Raw genomic sequence first — 16,766 nt, forward strand, 5'->3', positions numbered from 1 at the left:
GGGGACAGCGCCACCCTCTATCGGCCCCGCCGCTCCTCAACCTCGGCACGATCGTTCCGCCGGGGGCGGGTGCCGGGGCGGCCCAGGGGCGCTGAGAGCGCGCGGCGGGGCGGGAGCGCGCCCCCTTTAAGAGCGGCGCCGCCATGATCTGCCTGGTGCTGGGCCTCTTCGCCGGCCTCTTCCAGAGCGGTGCGGGCCGGGCCGGGACCCCCCTGCCCCTTGTCCAACCTCCCCCCCGCGGCTGAGGGCCCGGGGCTGGGCCGGGCCCCCGCTCCCCCTGTGCCCCCGCGGCTGAGGGCCCGGGTTGGGGTCCTCCCCCCCCCCCTCACGCCTCCGCCCTCTCCTTGCAGCCTGCAGCGCGGCCAACGAGCGCACCTTCGTGGCCGTCAAACCGGACGGGGTCCAGCGGCACCTGGTCGGGGAGATCATCCGGCGGTTCGAGAGGAAGGGCCTGCAGCTGGTAGGGCTGAAGCTCCTGCAGGTGAGCGGCCCGGCCCGGCCGGTACCGCTGCTGCCAGGGCGGGGGGCGTCCCTGGCGCCGAGGGGCCCAGGCGGGAGCAAGGCCCCTGCGGCCCCGGCTCTGCTGGTAACTCCCGGGGGGTTTCTGCCTGCCTGCCAGCTTGTACAGCCTGCTGTTGTCACTCGGGCACCAGATCCTCACGGGTCAGAGGGGTGTTGGCACCCAGGTGCCTAAACTGCTTCTGGAGGAGTGATTCCCGCTGTGGGGAGCATGCCTGCCCGGGGCATGCCGTCCGTGCTCCAGGGCTTTTGTACGTGGCTGTTGTAAGCTGGCTGTTGTTGGTCCTCTGACCTAGAAGCTTCTCCCTTCCCTGTGTCAGGCCTCGGCAAAGTAAAGCTGTTTCACTCCTGGAAGTGAGCGTCTGTGCAGGAGCTTAATTGTAACGCGCGCTGTCCAGCTTCAACGACATCTCTCTGGTGTAGACCTTGCCCAAACCCCCACGGGGTCAGAGCAGACTAAGCTTTGTGCTCTTTGTGCTCAGGCCTCGGAGGAGCTGCTGAAAGAGCACTACATCGCCCTTCGTGACCGTCCCTTCTACAGCCAGCTGGTGAAGTACATGAGCTCTGGGCCTGTGGTGGCCATGGTGAGTGCTGGCCAGGCTCTCCAGAACCAAGGAACAGAAAGTAAGGGCAATGTTTAAGCAGCGTGGGCTTGCGGTACGATGGAAACAAGGTGGCCTCTCTCTTCAGAGGGCCTCTTGAAGCTGTACTGAACTGCAGGGACATTTTCTGTGGTAAATTAAATCCACAGACAATTTTGATTATTTTCCAAAATCAACTTTTGAAGACTATTTACAGAGAGACCCTTTCCTGTCTCTCACCCAGGTGGATCAGATGGGGAATTTAGAGGACAGACGATAGGATCTGCTGGGGGCAGTTGTGCAAGCTGATTCTTGTTCTGCTGTCACGTAGGTCTGGCAGGGCCTGGATGTGGTCAAGACAGTTCGCACGATGATTGGGGAGACCAACCCAGCCGAATCCAGGCCTGGCACCATCCGAGGAGACTTCTGCATTGAAGTCAGCAAGTGAGAGCTTTGGCTTTTTGTTCCCTCAGTAGTTCAGGGCATCCTGTCCAGGCATTCCTGCGCAAGGCCTGCCCGAGCCACGCGAGTCTGCATGCGCAGAGCAGTGCTTCTCCCTTCTGTGCTCGCATCAGAGCTGACTCCCTCTGACGGCTTGCAGAGCAGCCCTGGCAGGAGGTGCTGACCTCTGCCTCCTGGGGTTGGCTTTGCCAGAAGGAGGAGCCTGGGTTTGTGTCTTTAACCCCACACAGCGCTACAGGCTTGGGGAAGAGTGGCTGGAAAGCTGCCTGTCGGAAAAGGACCTGGGGGTGCTGGTCGACAGCCGGCTGAACATGAGCCGGCAGTGTGCCCAGGCGGCCAAGAAGGCCAATGGCGTCCTGGCCTGTATCAGAAACAGTGTGGCCAGCAGGAGTAGGGAAGTGATCGTGCCCCTGTACTCTTTGCACTGGTGAGGCCGCCACCTCGAATACTGTGTTCAGTTTTGGGCCCCTCACTACAAGAAGGACGTCGAGGTGTTAGAGCGTGTCCAGAGAAGGGCAACGAGGCTGGTGAGGGGTCTGGAGAACAAGTCTGATGAGGAGCGGCTGAGGGAACTGGGGTTGTTCAGCCTGGAGAAGAGGAGGCTGAGGGGAGACCTCATCGCTCTCTACAACTACCTGAAAGGAGGTTGTAGCGAGGTGGGGGTCGGTCTCTTCTCCCAAGTAACAGGCGATAGGACGAGGGGAAATGGCCTCAAGTTGCGCCAGGGGAGGTTTAGATTGGACGTGAGGAAAAATGTCTTTACTGAAAGAGTGGTTAAACATTGGAACAGGCTGCCCAGGGAAGTGGTTGAGTCCCCATCCCTGGAGGTATTTAAAAGACGAGTAGATGAGGCGCTTAGGGACATGGTTTAGTGGGCATGGTGGTGTTGGGTCGATGGTTGGACTCGATGATCTTAGAGGTCTTTTCCAACCTCAGTGATTCTATGATTCCTGCCTCCTGAGGCCTTCTCTGTTGAAAGCGTGTGGGGTTTGCTTGTCTCTTGCTTCAGGGAATCGGGACTGTCAGACTGAAGAGGAAGGGAGGAGCCCTCTCAGTCCTTTCCTGGGGGAGCAGGGCACCTGGAGAGCTGCTCTAGCTCCACCGGGCATCTGAGTCTGTAACGAAAGCCAAGCGGGAGCTCTACATGCGCTAGGGCTCTTCACCAGTGAAGATCCACCGGCTGTGACCTCGGGTGGCTGCAGCCCTCGTGGATTAGGTTTCTGTTCCACGGTGTCTGACACCAAACCTGCTTCAATGGACCTGCCTTGGCAAAAGGAGTGAGGGAAATCTGGAGGCAAAACTTGAATTACTGACATAAAACCAAGGCAAACCCCAGATCAACAGCCACTTGCAGCTCCTCCTGTAGCAAACAAATGGTTCCTCATCACAGGAGGAAGGAGTGCTGGGAACTGACAGCTCCTGCACATCCATGACCTAAGCCGTGTTCAGCCACGAACAGCCCGAGCTGGAAGGAGGAGGGCTGTGCGGTCGGAAAGAGTATTGTAGGATGCGACTGGCTCAATCGGTTTAATTAAATTGGTCAAGGTGAAACTTTCCAAGCTGCAGCTGCCCTCTCCTGCCTTTCTCTGCTTAGTCCCGGCTGATCCCTTTCTTCTTCCCCACAGGAATGTGATCCACGGCAGCGACTCGGTTGAGAGTGCCCGGCAGGAGATCTCCCTCTGGTTCCGCCCGGAGGAGCTGACTTGCTGGGAGAACACGGCCGAGCACTGGATCTACGCGTGAGAAGGGCAGCCCGAGGGAAGTATGTCTTCCTGCCTGGGCACGGGGCGTTTCCATCCATTTCATCGCAGCCGCTTGGACTGGCTGTGGATCCTGCTGCGGTGTCGCGTGCTGCGGGGGTTTCTGTTCTGCGTGTGGGTGGAGGGGTCCTGGGAGCCGGTCTGTGTGTGTAACTCTGCGGCTCAGCTCCCTGCAAGAGTAGCCACTTCTTTTCTTTCTCTCTCTGCTATCGTAAGTAGTTGGTGTATTGTTGCTCTGTTCGCTGCAGCATCTTCAATCCCAAGTAGCTCAAGGTGGTTTACTGAAGTGAAAGCTGGGCTCTGTGCCTGTTCCTGTGCGTTCTCAGACCTGCCTGGCGCAGGAGAACGTGTGCTCCTCGCCGCTGGGAGAGGTGCTCCGGTCACTGCAAGGTGATGCGATCGATACCATCTACCTGCATTTCTGTAAGGTTCTTCACCAAGGGCTTTTAAATAAGAATTAGGCTGCTATGGGATAAGGGGGAAAGTTCCCTCCTGGGGGAAGAGCTCGTTCCAAGACAAGGAATGAAGGACAGGATGAAGTGCTCGCTCTCCCTTGGTGGGAGCTCTGCGTGCCAGGGCTGGTGCAAGTTCACCCGGCTTCAGATGTGATTAGCGAGTCCGTGGAAGGACGATTCGCCAGACGCTGTTAAATGCACAGTGTCTCTGGCTCCGGGTGCTGGGAGCGGCTTCTCCAGGTCTGCTCTGGTTCTCCGCGGGCCTCCGCTGCTGGCTGCACGGCCCCTGGCCTGACCCAGCACGGTCAGTCTCATGCTGTACTTCCACGGCAACTGACGCACGCCAGGGAAGCGGCAGCACTGTGCAAACTACAGGAACAGAAGGGGGAAGAGTGGGGTGGGGAAGGATTTGTAGATTTGGGGCTCAGGAAGGACTAGGAGGACTATTTAGTCCTCTCTTGTGCGCAGTGCAGGCTGTGGAGTCCTGGCACAGAGCTCTGGCAGATCCTGAGATCTTCCTTGTCTGACAGTGGAGCTGTCAGCTCCCTGCCGGGAGGGTTTCGGGAACAGTTGGACAACACCTTGACCCTGCTGTGAGCTCTCCCTGGAACATCAAACTCCTCCGAGCTGTGTTGTGTCCGAGCTCCCTGCGCAGCCTTGCCGGAGCGTAAGGGCAGGGGCAGCGACGTTGCACCCTGCCGCGGAACAGGGGCACGGTTAAACCCAGGGAACAAGGTCCCCCGGGGCTTTCCTGTGTGCAGGCTCAGATGTTTTGCCCGTCTCTCTCCAGCTCCCCAGCTTCGTAGCTGTGGGGAACGAGTGCGGTTCTCTGGGGGCAGAGAATAAACTCGCCCGCGCTCCCCGCTCCGGGCTGGCCCCGAGGGTGGCGGGGCCGAGCCGGGAAGCGCCAGCAGCGGCCCAGGAACGAGTGCTGAGGGGACGGAGGGTCTCCCTCCGGTGACCGGGGCTTTCCTCCGCTGCCGCAGCCAGAGCTGCTCCTGCCTCCAGGGCCTTCTCCGGGCGGCCGGTGACGGCTCTAAACACGTCCCAGGTTCCGCTTGTTCCCGTAACTCGTCCAGTAGCTTGTTTTATAATAAACTCGGGAGTCCCATTGTCTCTCCCGCCGCTTCTTTTCCCCAGGGAGCGGGAGGGCGGAGGGGGCGGTGGCCGGCGCCCGGGTGGCTTTGGCTGCGCTGAGGGGGACGCGAGCGAGCGTCGCCGGCGCCGGGCCGCCATCTTGCCCCTCTCGCCGCCGCGCGAGGGCTGCCGCAGGTGCGAGGGCGGCACCCGCGGCGGAGGGGCGGCGGGGATAGGCCCACCCTCGTGACGCGCGCCCGGCCGGTGGCGGGGGGGGGCGTGGCTTCAGTGCGAGGGCAACGCCCCCCCCGGAGTCAGTCGGCGCCGGTGAGTGCGGGCTGGCCCCGCCCCCGCCCGGCCAGCGGCGTCCCGCGCTCCCCCCTCGGCCCCGCGGCCGGCCGGGGCCCCCCCTCGGCCCCGGGGACCCCGTTCTCCTCAGCGCGGCCGGGGCTCCCTCCGGCGGCGCAGCCAGCCCCCGGGCTCCCCTCAGCACCCCGCGGGTGCTGGGGACGGGGTCGCTCTCCCGGGGCCGGAGGGGAGCCCCGAGGGCGCGGGACGTCGCCGGCGGGTGCCCCCGAGGCCGGCCTGCTCCGGGGCCCGTCGGTTTAACGGTGTTTCGGGCGGAGTTCCGAGGGTGCGGGGGGTCTCGGCGGAGCCTTCCGCGCTTCCCTTCCCGGCGGGGAGAGGGGGGGGCGGCCGGGGGGAGCTCGGGTCGGGTCGGAGGGCAGCGAGGAGGGGCCGGTGCGGGGTGTCCGGGCCCCCGTGCGGCGGGAGAGCTGCTGGCCGGAGCGGAGCCCTGGCCCGAGGCGGTGCAGCCCGGGCCGGCGCTTCTGCCCGGGGCCGCTGGGCCGTGTCCCCGCAAGTCTGGTTCGGTTTCCTCGACAGCTGTAGTTCCTCCAGCCTGTGGGAATGGAGCGGTGTGGCGTTGAGAGAGAGACGTGGGGGTGGGCAGAAGCGACAGCGTGGGGGCTGCCAGCGTTGGAGGGAATTCTGGTCCGAGGGTTGACGTCTGTCTGTCTGTCTGTCTGTCTTTCTGTCTTCCTTCCTCTGTAATGATGGCAGCAAGCGCCAGCAGCACGGGCCTTTGTCGTTTCCCAAGAAAACTTCAAACCCAAACGCCTCGTTCCACTGCCATCGTTCTCAGTTGTCCTTAACCAGCCGGTGAAACCCATAACCTGTGCAGCTGGGGCAGACCTTTTCTGATGCAATGGGAACTATGCCGTGAGGACTGGTCAGACCTGGCCGTAGCCATGACGGAGCCCCACAGGGTTTCATTCACCACTCTCCACGGTCCGCTGAGCAGCAGCTTCTTGAAAAGGTCTCGGAAAGACGATGGAGAGCAGCCCCAGGACTCTGAACCGGCTGCAACAGCTGTTCGAATCACACTCACTCTCTTCGAGCCGGACCACAAGCGTTGTCCAGAGTTTTTCTACCCGGATCTTCTCAAGAGTTGTCGAGGGAAGGTAAAAGGTGGTTCCTCAGGAGACAAGGTAAGTGTCCTCGTGGCCTGTGGGGAACCTACGTCGTGTCTGAAGATTTCAAGGGCTTCTTCAGTATTGGAGTGTTAATGCTGTTTTGAGCGTTGGTTGTGTGTTAGTGGCGAGGTGGAAGGAGGGTGGTCAGGCATCCCGCAGGCAGGAGAACTGGCATCCAGACAGGGGTTCTTGTGGTCAGGCCACACCGTCACACTCCTTCGCCCCGGCTGGAAGGTCACGTCGGAAGGGTGATGTGTTGGTGGCAGTGTGGGACGTGCTGCTCGTTTAGCTTGGAGTTGCTTGGTGGAAAGGGATTTTTGGTAGGTGGCTTGCTGGCAGCTGTGAGCAGCTCTTTTCCAAAGAGCGTCAAAAGGAGAGATGCTTGTACGGTACGTGGCCGTATCCGTTTGGGGACCCCGCTCTACTGCACGTGAATATTTACACCTTAGCGCTTGGCGTCTCTTCCCGGGTGGTGGACGTGGTGCTTTCAGGTGTTGCCTGACAGTTCTGTTTGCCTGTTGAAAGCCATTTCTCGGGGTACGGCGGCATGCAACCTTCTGTAGCATCTGAACTTTGTCTTATGGGTGTTTTTCTCTGAAAAGAAAGTTGATTGATTCTGCTCATTTTTACCGTTGCTCTTCAGAACTGTTTAGCAGTCAGCTGACGGTTCATGCTGCTTATTTTTCCGTTTTGAGAGTCGTGAGAAGCAGACACGGGTACAGAACTAGCTGAGAGAGCACCCAAAACCTAGCGACACTCTCAGAATACCGTACTAAAGGTTGATTTCTCTGAGCTTCTGCCTGGATGCTCTAGTCGTGATGGGTCTAATGCATGGGGTTTTGGTGGCAGCGTGACGGGATTGAGTCTGATGGTTTTGTCTCTCTTATTTCTACAGAAGAAAGACCCTGCTGATCCCTTTAATGATGACGAAAAGGAACGGCATGAAGCGGAGGCTCTTGCTAGGAAGTTTGAAGAAAAATATGTATGTTTTTCTTCTTTCTATTACGTTATCCCTTGGAATGGGCAATGCTGTTCAGCTCTCAACCCTAAGTTAACGCTGGTTTGGTTCTGCTTTTGCTAGGAGCAAAAAAGATCTCGTTCTCTCTTCTGTACTGGAGCCAATGTCAGTGTCCTGTATCGGGGCCATCCCCGCGGTAACTGGAAAAGAAGGATGAACACACTGTCAATCTTTTATTGTTTAGGGTGGCAAGAGACGTAGGAAGGACCGTATTCAGGACTTGATTGATATGGGGTATGGATACGACGAATCTGACTCCTTCATCGATAACTCTGAAGCGGTGAGTACTGGGGCAGGAGTGAGGGTGGTTAAAGGCAGCGGCCTGGGGGGCTGAGCTGGCATCTGGGGAGAACCTGAACTGGGCGCAAGCCGGGGGTGTGCCAGGGCTGGGGAACGAGAGCTCCCGGGGCAAGCGCGTGGCAGGAGAATGCTGGTTAGCAGGCGTGTCCGCAGCCCCGTCTGTTCTTGGGGGAGCTCGAGTCCCGCTCCGTTCTCCAAGCAGCTCAGCTACAGAGTAAAGCGACAAAGCTTACAGTGGCTTGTTCTCCGTTACTTCCAGTACGATGAGCTTGTTCCAGCTTCTCTTACTACAAAGTATGGAGGGTTTTACGTCAACTCGGGAACACTGCAGTTTCGGTCAGCATCTGAATCTGATGATGACTGTGCTAAAGAGAAGAAGAAGAAGTGTCCCAAGGTCAGCAAGCCAGCTTTCTCGGTTATTTCCTCTGTTAGAGCTCGGTGGCTTTGCTGCATGAAAAGTGTGTTGACATTCAAAGTAGAGAGAGATTTGTGAATTGGCGTGGACAGAATAGGGATGAGCACTTCAAATCCCATTCTATCCCCATATTTGATAGTAAAATGAAGCATGTCTGGCATGGATGAGACGACTCCTGGGGTTGCCTAGTTCCTGGAGTAGGTGGCAGCAGCCGCTTGTCCCCCTGAAAAGTCACATAGCATTATGGGGATGCCACGATATGTTTGAGGGTTCTTCTCTTTCTCATCTGAGGTGTGCTGGAGACTCTGCTGGGAAACTGGTGCTCCTCTTCGGTGGCAATGTCTGTTGGAGACAGCCCCGCTTTCCTAATGCCGAAGCGATGCGGCTAAAAGGGGAAAGAGCAGGAGCACTTGGCATCCCTTCCCCTTTCTTGGTAGGATCGATCGTCTCTAGTGTAAAAGCTAGGTGCGCTGTGAAATGTTGAAGACAGCGTGTGCCCGAATGTGGTGATACGTGTATGGGGGTTGGGTCAACGTGTCCGGCGGGGAAGGAGCTGTTCTCAAATTCCTGGGAGAGGGCCCAAAGGGGCTCTGGGGGTGCAGGTCCAATTCCATGAGCAGGAGACGCTTTGATTGTGACTTGGTTTTAACCCTCTCCAGAAGCGGAAGTTGAAAGATGGAGGTGAAAAAATGAAGAAGAAGAAGAAGGATGATTCTTACGACAAGGAAAAGAAATCCAAAAAGTCCAAGTTCCCAAAAGCTGGGTAAGGCGGGGGAGGGAATGCTTGCTGCTCGACACCTTGCCTCGGGGTTACAGGTGGCATTTGTTACGCTGCAGTAGTACCTCTTGCAGTGGGGGGTGGCTTGAGTGCGTGGCGCGTAAACACCAGCAGGTAAACCCCCGTTGCTTCCAAAGTGGGAGAAAAAAGGCAGCCGACGATTAGGGAAGGAGCACAGCTCCACAGCAGGAGTGTCCGAGCAGAGAGCGGCACGGCTAGCTGCAGCGTTGGTGTTTCCTGGAGCTCTCTTTAGGCACTGACGGTGGGAGCAGGTATTGGAGAGCCTGAAGAGAAGGAAAAGGAATTTGCTTTCCTGGCTTTAATAGGCAAAAAGGGTCAAGCTGCTGTCGCGCTAACTCTCTCTTGCTTCAGTTGCACTAGTTGTTTGTGCGCTTCCCCGTCTTCCTTGCTGGAATAATGCACGTAGCTAAAGAAGAGCATAACTCGGTGGAGATGGCTTAAGCTCCGTCACCTCTCTGCGGCGCGGAAGGACTTGTACATCAACGTGAGGCTTGCGCTGTGGCAGCCCTGTCCCTGGTGTGAGTGGCTGCACAGGTGATGAACCTGTTGCATGAGTCTTTCTGCTTCCCCTCAGTTTCAGGTTGCAGAGCTGCAAAGAGCTTTAGCTTTGGATCCTTGGAGTAGGGGCCATGGGTGGAGGGACGGTTGCTGTGTGGAGGGCAGCTACACGCTAGACCTTAAAAATGGAATCCATGGCTCAAATCAATTGTGAAGTTGAGTTGAGCGGCAGAGAAGCGTGCAGAATAGCAGTCGTGTATCCTCAGGCCTCCCTGGTTTCCAACAGATGGGTATAGTTTCCTCTGCTCCAGCAGAATCTCTTTAGGGCAGTTCCGTTAAACATCATCCAACTTTCCATCATTCCCCAACTGTTGTTTCATGGGCAACAGTTATTAAATCTGACATAGGAGTCGTGGGACAAATGCATTCAGAAAGCAGAGAGGATTACAGAAAAGGGACTGAAACTTAAAATTTCAAGTTGGGTAAGTGAACACCTGATAGCTAAGTTACCTAAAAACAGAGAGACATAACTGAATGAAAATGCCTTGTGTCATTTAGGGCATCCGATACCAGGTGAAGTGTCAGGACTTCAGTCTTATCCTTAACTCTCAGGTATGAGCTTAGGATCATAGAGTCATAGAATATGTCAAGTTGGAAGGGACCCATAGGGATCTTCGAGTCCAACTCCCTGCTCCTCGCAGGACAACCTAAAACTAAACCCTAGGACTAAGAGCATCGTCCAGACGCTCCTTGAACTCTGACAGGCTTGGTGCCATGACCACTTCCCTGGGGAGCCTATTCCAGTGACCGACCACCCTCTCGGTGAAGAATCTTTTCCTAATGTCCACTCTGAACTTGCCCTCACGCAGCTTCACTCCATTTCCTCGTGTCCTATCGCTGCTCACCAGAGAGAGGGGATCAGCACCTCCCCCTCCGCTGCCCCCCTTGAGGAAGGTGTAGACTGCGACGAGGGCACCCCTCAGCCTTCTCTCCTCCAGGCTGAGCAAGCAGCGGGACCTTAAGACCTAAAGAGGCAACAGAACATTTTTCCCGGTGTAATTGGTTAACGGGCTAAGACTTTCCAGGGGATCGGTGCATATGGTTGAAGTAAACTGGGATGAAGGTATCCTCGTCCCCCCCCTTCATCTTGTATTCATTTCAGTTCCCTTTCCTCCTCCGTACTTTGTTTACAGCTTTATGGTGTTAAATGCAAGTAAGAAGAAGAAGAAGAAGAAGAATACATACTCCGGCCCTGTTAGTGTCAAGGAGATGCTGAAGAAGTTTCAGAAGGAGAAGGATGCTCAGAAGAAAAAAGATGAAGAGCAGAAAGTGGCGGCTCTTTCACCGACAGGACCTCCAGCCCCAAGGGAGGCGGAGGCGATGCCTGACCCTTTGCTCTCGCTCTTCGGCCATACCGTGATAACGATCCGCTTCAGGCAGCGACGGCTATGGACTCGTTAACTGACCTAGACCTGGAGCGGCTCCTCAGTGAATCCCCAGAAGGGAGTCCCTTTCCTGATGTGGAGGATGGGAGCGATCCTATTGGGATGGGCTGGGAACAGGACTTCAGGCAACCGCCATCCCTCCCAGGCGGCCTGCCAGCCCCCTGCACTTCAGCTGCCAGGAAGAAATGCAGACTAAATGAGACCGCCGACATCCTTTTGTTCCTTTTCCAGATACTCTGAAACTAGATTAAAAGGCACAGTTTGGGATAAAAGGCTCGAGTCTGTTGATTCTAAAATCTGCAGAACCATCATGTAGTTTGGCTTGTACTTTGTCCCTCCCTGCCTGCTCCCCAGGTGGCATCAGAGTTGCATTTCTGTTGCTTAGAGAACCCTTGCCAGATCCCTGGTCAACGTTGCGTTTGTCTTGTTCTTCAGCATAGAGCTGCAGACCCGGGAGCTGAACAGCCAGATCCGGTCGGGGGTGTACGCCCACCTGGCTGCTTTCTTCCCGTGCAGTAAGGACACCCTGGTCAAGCGTGCCCGTAAGCTTTACCTCTACGAGCAGGTGAGTGAATTTGGCAGCAGAGCCCTGTCTCGTGTGCACGTTCCCCCCGATCTCCAGAGCACAGCTGTTGTCTACCTAGCGTGGTGGTGTCCTCCACGGAGCGGGGTTCAGGCGCCGCATCTGGGGGTGTGGATTCAGAACTGGCAAGGTCTCGACTTGCCAGATTTGGGTGTCTCGGGTGGACCAGGCCATGTGGACCTTCAGTCTGTTCTGTGCTGTGCTCTAGGGTGGCCGATTGAAGGAACCTCTACAGAAGCTAAAGGAAGCCATCGGAAGGGCCATGCCCGAGCAGATGGCCAAGTACCAGGAGGAATGCCAAGCCCACACTCAGGCCAAGTTTGCCAAGTAAGCTCCTCGTTTGCACGTTATGTATCTGTAGCTCTTCTCAGCAGGCTCCCTGTGACCTGTAGGCTGCTCTCGTGAAGCAGAGGCCAACTCTGAGAGACGTGCTAAGAAGCCTCTGTGCAGAGGCCAAAAGAGAGGGACGGATCTTTGGGGAAAGGAGGAACTCGGCTGAATTGCTGAAATCCTACAGACTGGACTCTGCACAAGACCAGATTGGTGGCTGTGAAAGCAGTTAAAGCTAAGGGGGATTGCTGCCCCTGGCACCCAGGGGTCTGGCAAAGAACAGAGTGCTGGGTGAAGGGGAGAGGGACAAAGGATAAAAAGAGAATCAATCACGCTGTCGTCTTCATCTTATTCTGTAACAAACTGGGGTGCTGCTCCGTAGATGGCCAATTCATGTAGAACAAAGCAAGCTTCGCTTCCTGCCTTCTCGTTGCCTCTCAGCACGAAGGTCTGCAGGGAGGTTCAGTTCCGCGGTTGGTAATGGCGCCTGTAATTCTGGCACCGGTTTACTACCTCTGCTGTTTCAGGATACTAAAATGGGAAGGGGTGACAAGGCCTTTCCCCCCTGGCGCATCGATGTGCGTGCACAGACAGAGCGAGGAACGTGCCTTTCCCTTCCTCTTTCTTGCGGAGGCAGTGTAGGGTCGGTTTTATTACCGAGCCAGGCACGTCTTGGCGTATTTATCCAGCCCCGGATAAGCAGAATGACCTCCATACTACAGCATGTCTGTGGCTCGTGTTAGCCAAAATGGGAGCTGGTTAATGCCAACAGCTTCGGGTTCAGAGCACCGAACCATCCCGGTGGGACACTGCAGAATAGTTCAGGCCTCAAACAACTCTCCAGTGTGCACAGCTTAGGATTTACTCTCTTAAATGGTAAAAAAAACCCCAAAACAACCCCCTGACAGGCCTTCAAAACTAATGTCTGCCTGTGCTTTGGCTTGGGGATCGCTCCCTGAGGGCCTTTGCCCATCCTTGTCCCCTCTGTGCTTCCCGAACAGATTTCAACTGGGTGTGGGACGACCTGAATAAGTCGACGGCCACCCTGCTGACCTGCGACAACCGCAAGGTGAACTTCCACATGGAGTACAGCTGCGGCACCGCCGCCGTCCGGGGGAACAAAGAGCTGGCAGACGGGCAGCACTTCTGGGAGATCAAGATGACCTCCCCGGTCTACGGCACAGACATGGTACGTGGGGCAGAGTCGCTTACGGGCACGCAGAAATGTCCGGTGTTCTTTGAACAGGACAGCAAGCTTCTCCAGCAGTTCAGCTGGGCCTCCTCACTTAGGAAAGGAAATTGGAGCTGGGAGCCTTCAGCTCCGTCCCGAAACCTCTGACTTGGCTTCACCAAAACCTCTGGGTGTTCTGCACCGAGCCAAGAGAAGGAGGGGAGAGCCGGAGGTGGAGTCTCGGTTGCGTTTTGTTGCTTGAAAAGGCGCTAAGCTTGTGTTCTTCTTCCTGGCCTTGCCTCCCAGATGGTGGGAATCGGGACGTCGGATGTGAATCTGGACAAGTACCGCCACACCTTCTGCAGCCTGCTGGGCAAGGACGAGGACAGCTGGGGACTCTCCTACACAGGTAACGCAGGCAGGGCGGCGGCAGAAGGCAGGATGGCTGGAAGGGCAGCAGAGGGCATAAGAGTTGTCCTGAGGGGTTGAGAATTAAATGGTCTGAATGGGATTGAGGCCAAAAAGGCCACCAGCCTTGTGAGTCCCTTCGTCAACGACAACTGGAGCGGCTGCCTGCAGCTTGCAGCTCTTGGAGTATCTCACCTTGCCCGCGTTTTGCAGACCCCTTAGAATTGGTGCGTGAACCTCCGGGGCGCCTGGACTGCCGGTAAGAGCAAGGGCAGCCGCAGCAGCCTGCAGGGAGAGGGACTGCGGGGGGCGCAGCACAGCTCTGGCTGAACTCGGAGTCTGGCTGCAGCAGGGCTGCAGGAGAAAACGCTGGCAAAGTAGAAGACTGAGGCGTGAAGGGAGTGGGAAGAAGGTTACATTTGTGTTTTAATAGATGCATTGAAAAGGCCTGTAGGCTTAGAGAGGTCCCAGCTCTGTGAAACAGGTAAACTGCAGCCCAGTATCTGAGCTTCATCGCCTGACTTGCTGTCAAAGCCGTCGCCTCTTCCTGAAGGATCCCTCTTCTCTGCAGACTCTCAGCAGAGACAAGATTTAAGGTGGCCTCCCGGTTTCAAAGCGTACTAGACTCTAGTCACGTAACGGACTCGACTCCTCAAAAGACAAAGACCAGTCCCCTCCTCCTAACTGTTGCGTGTCGGTTTGGTATCTGCGATGAACTCGGCGCGCTGTGGGGCACGGTCGAGCGGCAGCACATAGGGCAACGGGCTCCTAGAGATGCATCTGCGTCGCTGTTGTGAGAGAGCAGTTGCTTACAGGAGCGGAGCTGTTGGTGATCCCTCTCGAGCCCCCAATGACTTTAATTGCTTTGCATGTTGGCTCCTGCTGCTTCTCCTGTATCAAAGACTGTATTAAACTGTAATAATAAAAGTAGAAACTGTCTGTCTTTCCTCTCGCGGCCCTTGGAGGCATGAATCTGAAGGTGCTCGTCCAAAATAGCCACGCTAGCACAGCTAACGGCCTGGAGGGGATGTTTAAATGCAACGCTTGTGTGTCAGATCCAGAGGAGGTAAAGGCAGCGGAGGTTACCTTGCCCCTGCCCCGTGGAGGGTTCTTGCGGTTCCCGCTGAAACGCCAGTCTGGCTGGGACGGATCTCCAGCGGAGCCAGACGGACGCCACAGCACCGCGCGCTCGTGGCAGCCCGGCGGCAGAACCACGCGGGGTCTGGCACCCCTGCGGGAGTGATGCCAGTGCAACTCCAGCCCCTGCGGTTTCTGACCGCCTTCCGCGGGGCCTGCGGTCAGCCCGTGGCTTCTGCTCGTGGGGCTTTTCCCGGCCTTTGACCTCTCCTCCGGTGAGCAGCGCGTTTGCGGATGACTTAGGTCGGAGCTGGTGCCATCAGCCAAGGGCAAAGGGTGTTGGAAAGCGGAAGAGGGTTGAAATAAATAGGACGGGAAATGGCTTTCAACCTGTCCTCTCCCTGGGTTTCCTCCCAGCACGGTCACTGGAACACAAAGCTCCAGCCACTGCCTTTTCCCCTGCTCCTATTACAGACCTGCAAATGCTCCGGGAAAGCCTTTTGCACCACGTGCGTTTATCCCCTGCTGAGCCCCACGACTCCGTGCCTTCCCTTCCCACGTCACGAATCTTGAAGCGAAGAAAGAATCATAGAACATCTCAAGTTGGAAGAGACCCATAAGGATCATCGAGTCCATAAGCCAAGTGACCTCAGCCGCTCCTCCTAAGTCTTGCCCTCGAGGCCTTTCGCCATCTTGGTCGCCCTCCTCTGGACACACTCTAATAGTTTGATGTCCTTCTTGTATTGAGGCACCCAAAACTGCACACAGCGCTCGAGGCGGGGCTGCACCAGTGCAGTGTAGAGTGGGACAATCACCTCCCTTGACTGGCTAGCGACGCTGTGCTTGATGCACCCCAGGACACTGTTGACTCATATCCAACTTGCCACCCACCCAAACCCCCAGCTCTCTTTCCGCAGGGCTGCTCTCCAGCCTCTCGTCCCCCAGTTTGTACGTATAACCAGGACTACCCCGTCCCAGGTGGAGAATCCGGCACTTGCTCTTGTTAAATGTCATACGGTTGGTGGTTGCCCAGCTCTCTAGCCTGTCCAGATATCTCTGTAAGGCCTCTCTACCCTCGATGGAGTCCACAGCTCCTCCTACTTTAGTATCGTCGGCAAACTTGCTTAAGGTACATTCGACTCCTGCATGCAGATCACTTATAAAAACGTTAGAGAGCACTGGCCCTAAAATTGAGCCCTGGGGAACCCCACTGGTGACTGGCCGCCAGCCTGATGTCACCCCATTGACTATAACTCTTTGAGCCCGACCCGTCGGCCAATTGCTCACCCAACACATGATGGACTTGTCTAGCTGCCTGCTGGACAGTTTATCCAGAAGGATACTGTGAGAGACAGTATCAAAAGCTTTGCTAAAACCCACCACATCTACCGGCTTCCCTTGGTCAGCTAGATGGGTGACCTGGTCATAAAAGGAAATTAAGCTGGTTAAGCAGGACTTTCCCCTCACGAACCCGTGCTGGCTACGGCCAATGACCATGTTGTCTCTCAAGTGTTTTTCAGTAACTCCCAGAATAACCTTCTCCATCACTTTACCAGGCACTGAAGTGAGACTGTCAGGCCTGTAATTAGCGGGGTCTTCCTTCTTACCCTGCTTGAAAATTGGGACAACTTTTGCCAGCTTCCAGTTGACTGGGACCTCTCCAGACTCCCCAGACCGTTGAAAAATAACAGAGAGGGGTCCCGCGATGATGTCGGCCAGCTCTTTCAGTACCCTGGGATGAATCCCATCGGGCCCCACGGCCTCATGCGCATCCACGGGAGCAGCCGGTCCCGAACGAGTTCATCACCCCCCCCCAGTCACGCCCCTCCAGCACAGGGCTCTGGCGGTCCCAGTGCTTACGGCCTTATTGACAACTTCCACTACTTCCCTAGCCTGTTGCCCCTTCTCTGTCGTTACGTACATTCCTTGAGTTATATTTAATTCTACCGAAGAAACCTGAGCTTGTTTAAACGCTCCCGGGCCCAGGAGGGGCAGAGGGACAAGGTGAACGCAGCTTCCCGGAGCCAGGGGTGTTCACGTCACTGCTTTTCACCGGGCTCCGCCGAGCGCTGCTCCGCAAGCGACGGGGACGCGGGCAGCCGCTCCGAGAGCCCCGAAACAGCCGCCGCTGCCGCCCCTCAACCTCCGGTGCCGGCCCGCGGCCCCCACACCCCTCCCGGCTCCTCCCCACAGCGCCCCGAGGGACGGCGGCGCCGGGCACGGAGACCCCGCTCCGGGCTGGCCCCGAGGGTGGCGGGGCCGAGCCGGGAAGCGCCAGCAGCGGCCCAGGAACGAGCGCTGAGGGGACGGAGGGTCTCCCTCCGGTGACCGGGGCTTTCCTCCGCTGCCGCAGCCAGAGCTGCTCCTGCCTCCAGGGCCTTCTCCGGGCGGCC

At 57.0% G+C, this 16,766-nt stretch overlaps 3 protein-coding genes across 5 annotated transcripts; all 3 read left to right on the forward strand.

Moving 5' to 3' along the window:
- The first annotated feature begins 93 nt into the window (after positions 1-93).
- NME3 (NME/NM23 nucleoside diphosphate kinase 3) lies at positions 94-4,893 on the forward strand. Its single transcript, XM_076350947.1, has 5 exons — positions 94-189; positions 351-481; positions 1,002-1,103; positions 1,432-1,544; positions 3,188-4,893. Exons 1-5 carry the CDS (start codon positions 144-146, stop codon positions 3,303-3,305), a joined length of 510 nt encoding a protein of 169 aa, XP_076207062.1. The 5' UTR covers positions 94-143; the 3' UTR covers positions 3,306-4,893.
- Positions 4,894-5,161: 268 nt separating this feature from the next.
- Positions 5,162-12,783, forward strand: LOC143166508 (ubinuclein-1-like). Of its 3 annotated transcripts, XM_076350919.1 has the most exons (9): positions 5,162-5,181; positions 5,917-6,344; positions 7,225-7,311; positions 7,532-7,627; positions 7,907-8,041; positions 8,722-8,825; positions 11,240-11,369; positions 11,596-11,714; positions 12,719-12,783. In XM_076350919.1, the coding sequence occupies exons 2-9, from the start codon at positions 6,057-6,059 to the stop codon at positions 12,747-12,749; spliced, it is 990 nt and encodes a 329-aa protein (XP_076207034.1). In that variant the 5' UTR covers positions 5,162-5,181; positions 5,917-6,056; the 3' UTR covers positions 12,750-12,783. The 3 variants fall into 3 exon arrangements, with proteins under 3 accessions (XP_076207034.1, XP_076207036.1, XP_076207035.1); XM_076350921.1 differs by lacking the exons at positions 5,162-5,181; positions 7,225-7,311 and having other exon boundaries at positions 5,668-6,344; XM_076350920.1 differs by lacking the exons at positions 5,162-5,181; positions 11,596-11,714; positions 12,719-12,783 and having other exon boundaries at positions 5,668-6,344; positions 10,553-11,303.
- Positions 12,747-14,230, forward strand: LOC143166509 (F-box/SPRY domain-containing protein 1-like). The gene is made up of 4 exons (XM_076350923.1): positions 12,747-12,906; positions 13,195-13,297; positions 13,510-13,555; positions 13,868-14,230. Exons 1-4 carry the CDS (start codon positions 12,799-12,801, stop codon positions 14,091-14,093), a joined length of 483 nt encoding a protein of 160 aa, XP_076207038.1. The 5' UTR covers positions 12,747-12,798; the 3' UTR covers positions 14,094-14,230.
- The last annotated feature ends 2,536 nt before the right edge of the window (positions 14,231-16,766 follow it).

The sequence above is a fragment of the Aptenodytes patagonicus genome, chromosome 13 (assembly GCF_965638725.1).
Source record: "Aptenodytes patagonicus chromosome 13, bAptPat1.pri.cur, whole genome shotgun sequence".
Taxonomy (NCBI): Eukaryota; Metazoa; Chordata; class Aves; order Sphenisciformes; family Spheniscidae; genus Aptenodytes; species Aptenodytes patagonicus.

Coding starts and splice junctions, on each gene's coding strand:
- LOC143166509 (XM_076350923.1), top strand. CDS start 12,799: ATGGAGTACAGCTGCGGCACCGCCGCCGTCCGGGGGAACAAAGAGCTG. Junction 12,907..13,194: donor CGGTCTACGGCACAGACATG/GTACGTGGGGCA, acceptor CTTGCCTCCCAG/ATGGTGGGAATCGGGACGTC. Junction 13,298..13,509: donor CTGGGGACTCTCCTACACAG/GTAACGCAGGCA, acceptor CGCGTTTTGCAG/ACCCCTTAGAATTGGTGCGT.
- NME3 (XM_076350947.1), top strand. CDS start 144: ATGATCTGCCTGGTGCTGGGCCTCTTCGCCGGCCTCTTCCAGAGCG. Junction 482..1,001: donor TAGGGCTGAAGCTCCTGCAG/GTGAGCGGCCCG, acceptor CTTTGTGCTCAG/GCCTCGGAGGAGCTGCTGAA. Junction 1,104..1,431: donor CTGGGCCTGTGGTGGCCATG/GTGAGTGCTGGC, acceptor GCTGTCACGTAG/GTCTGGCAGGGCCTGGATGT.
- LOC143166508 (XM_076350919.1), top strand. CDS start 6,057: ATGCAATGGGAACTATGCCGTGAGGACTGGTCAGACCTGGCCGTAGCC. Junction 7,628..7,906: donor TCATCGATAACTCTGAAGCG/GTGAGTACTGGG, acceptor CGTTACTTCCAG/TACGATGAGCTTGTTCCAGC. Junction 11,715..12,718: donor ACTCAGGCCAAGTTTGCCAA/GTAAGCTCCTCG, acceptor CTTCCCGAACAG/ATTTCAACTGGGTGTGGGAC.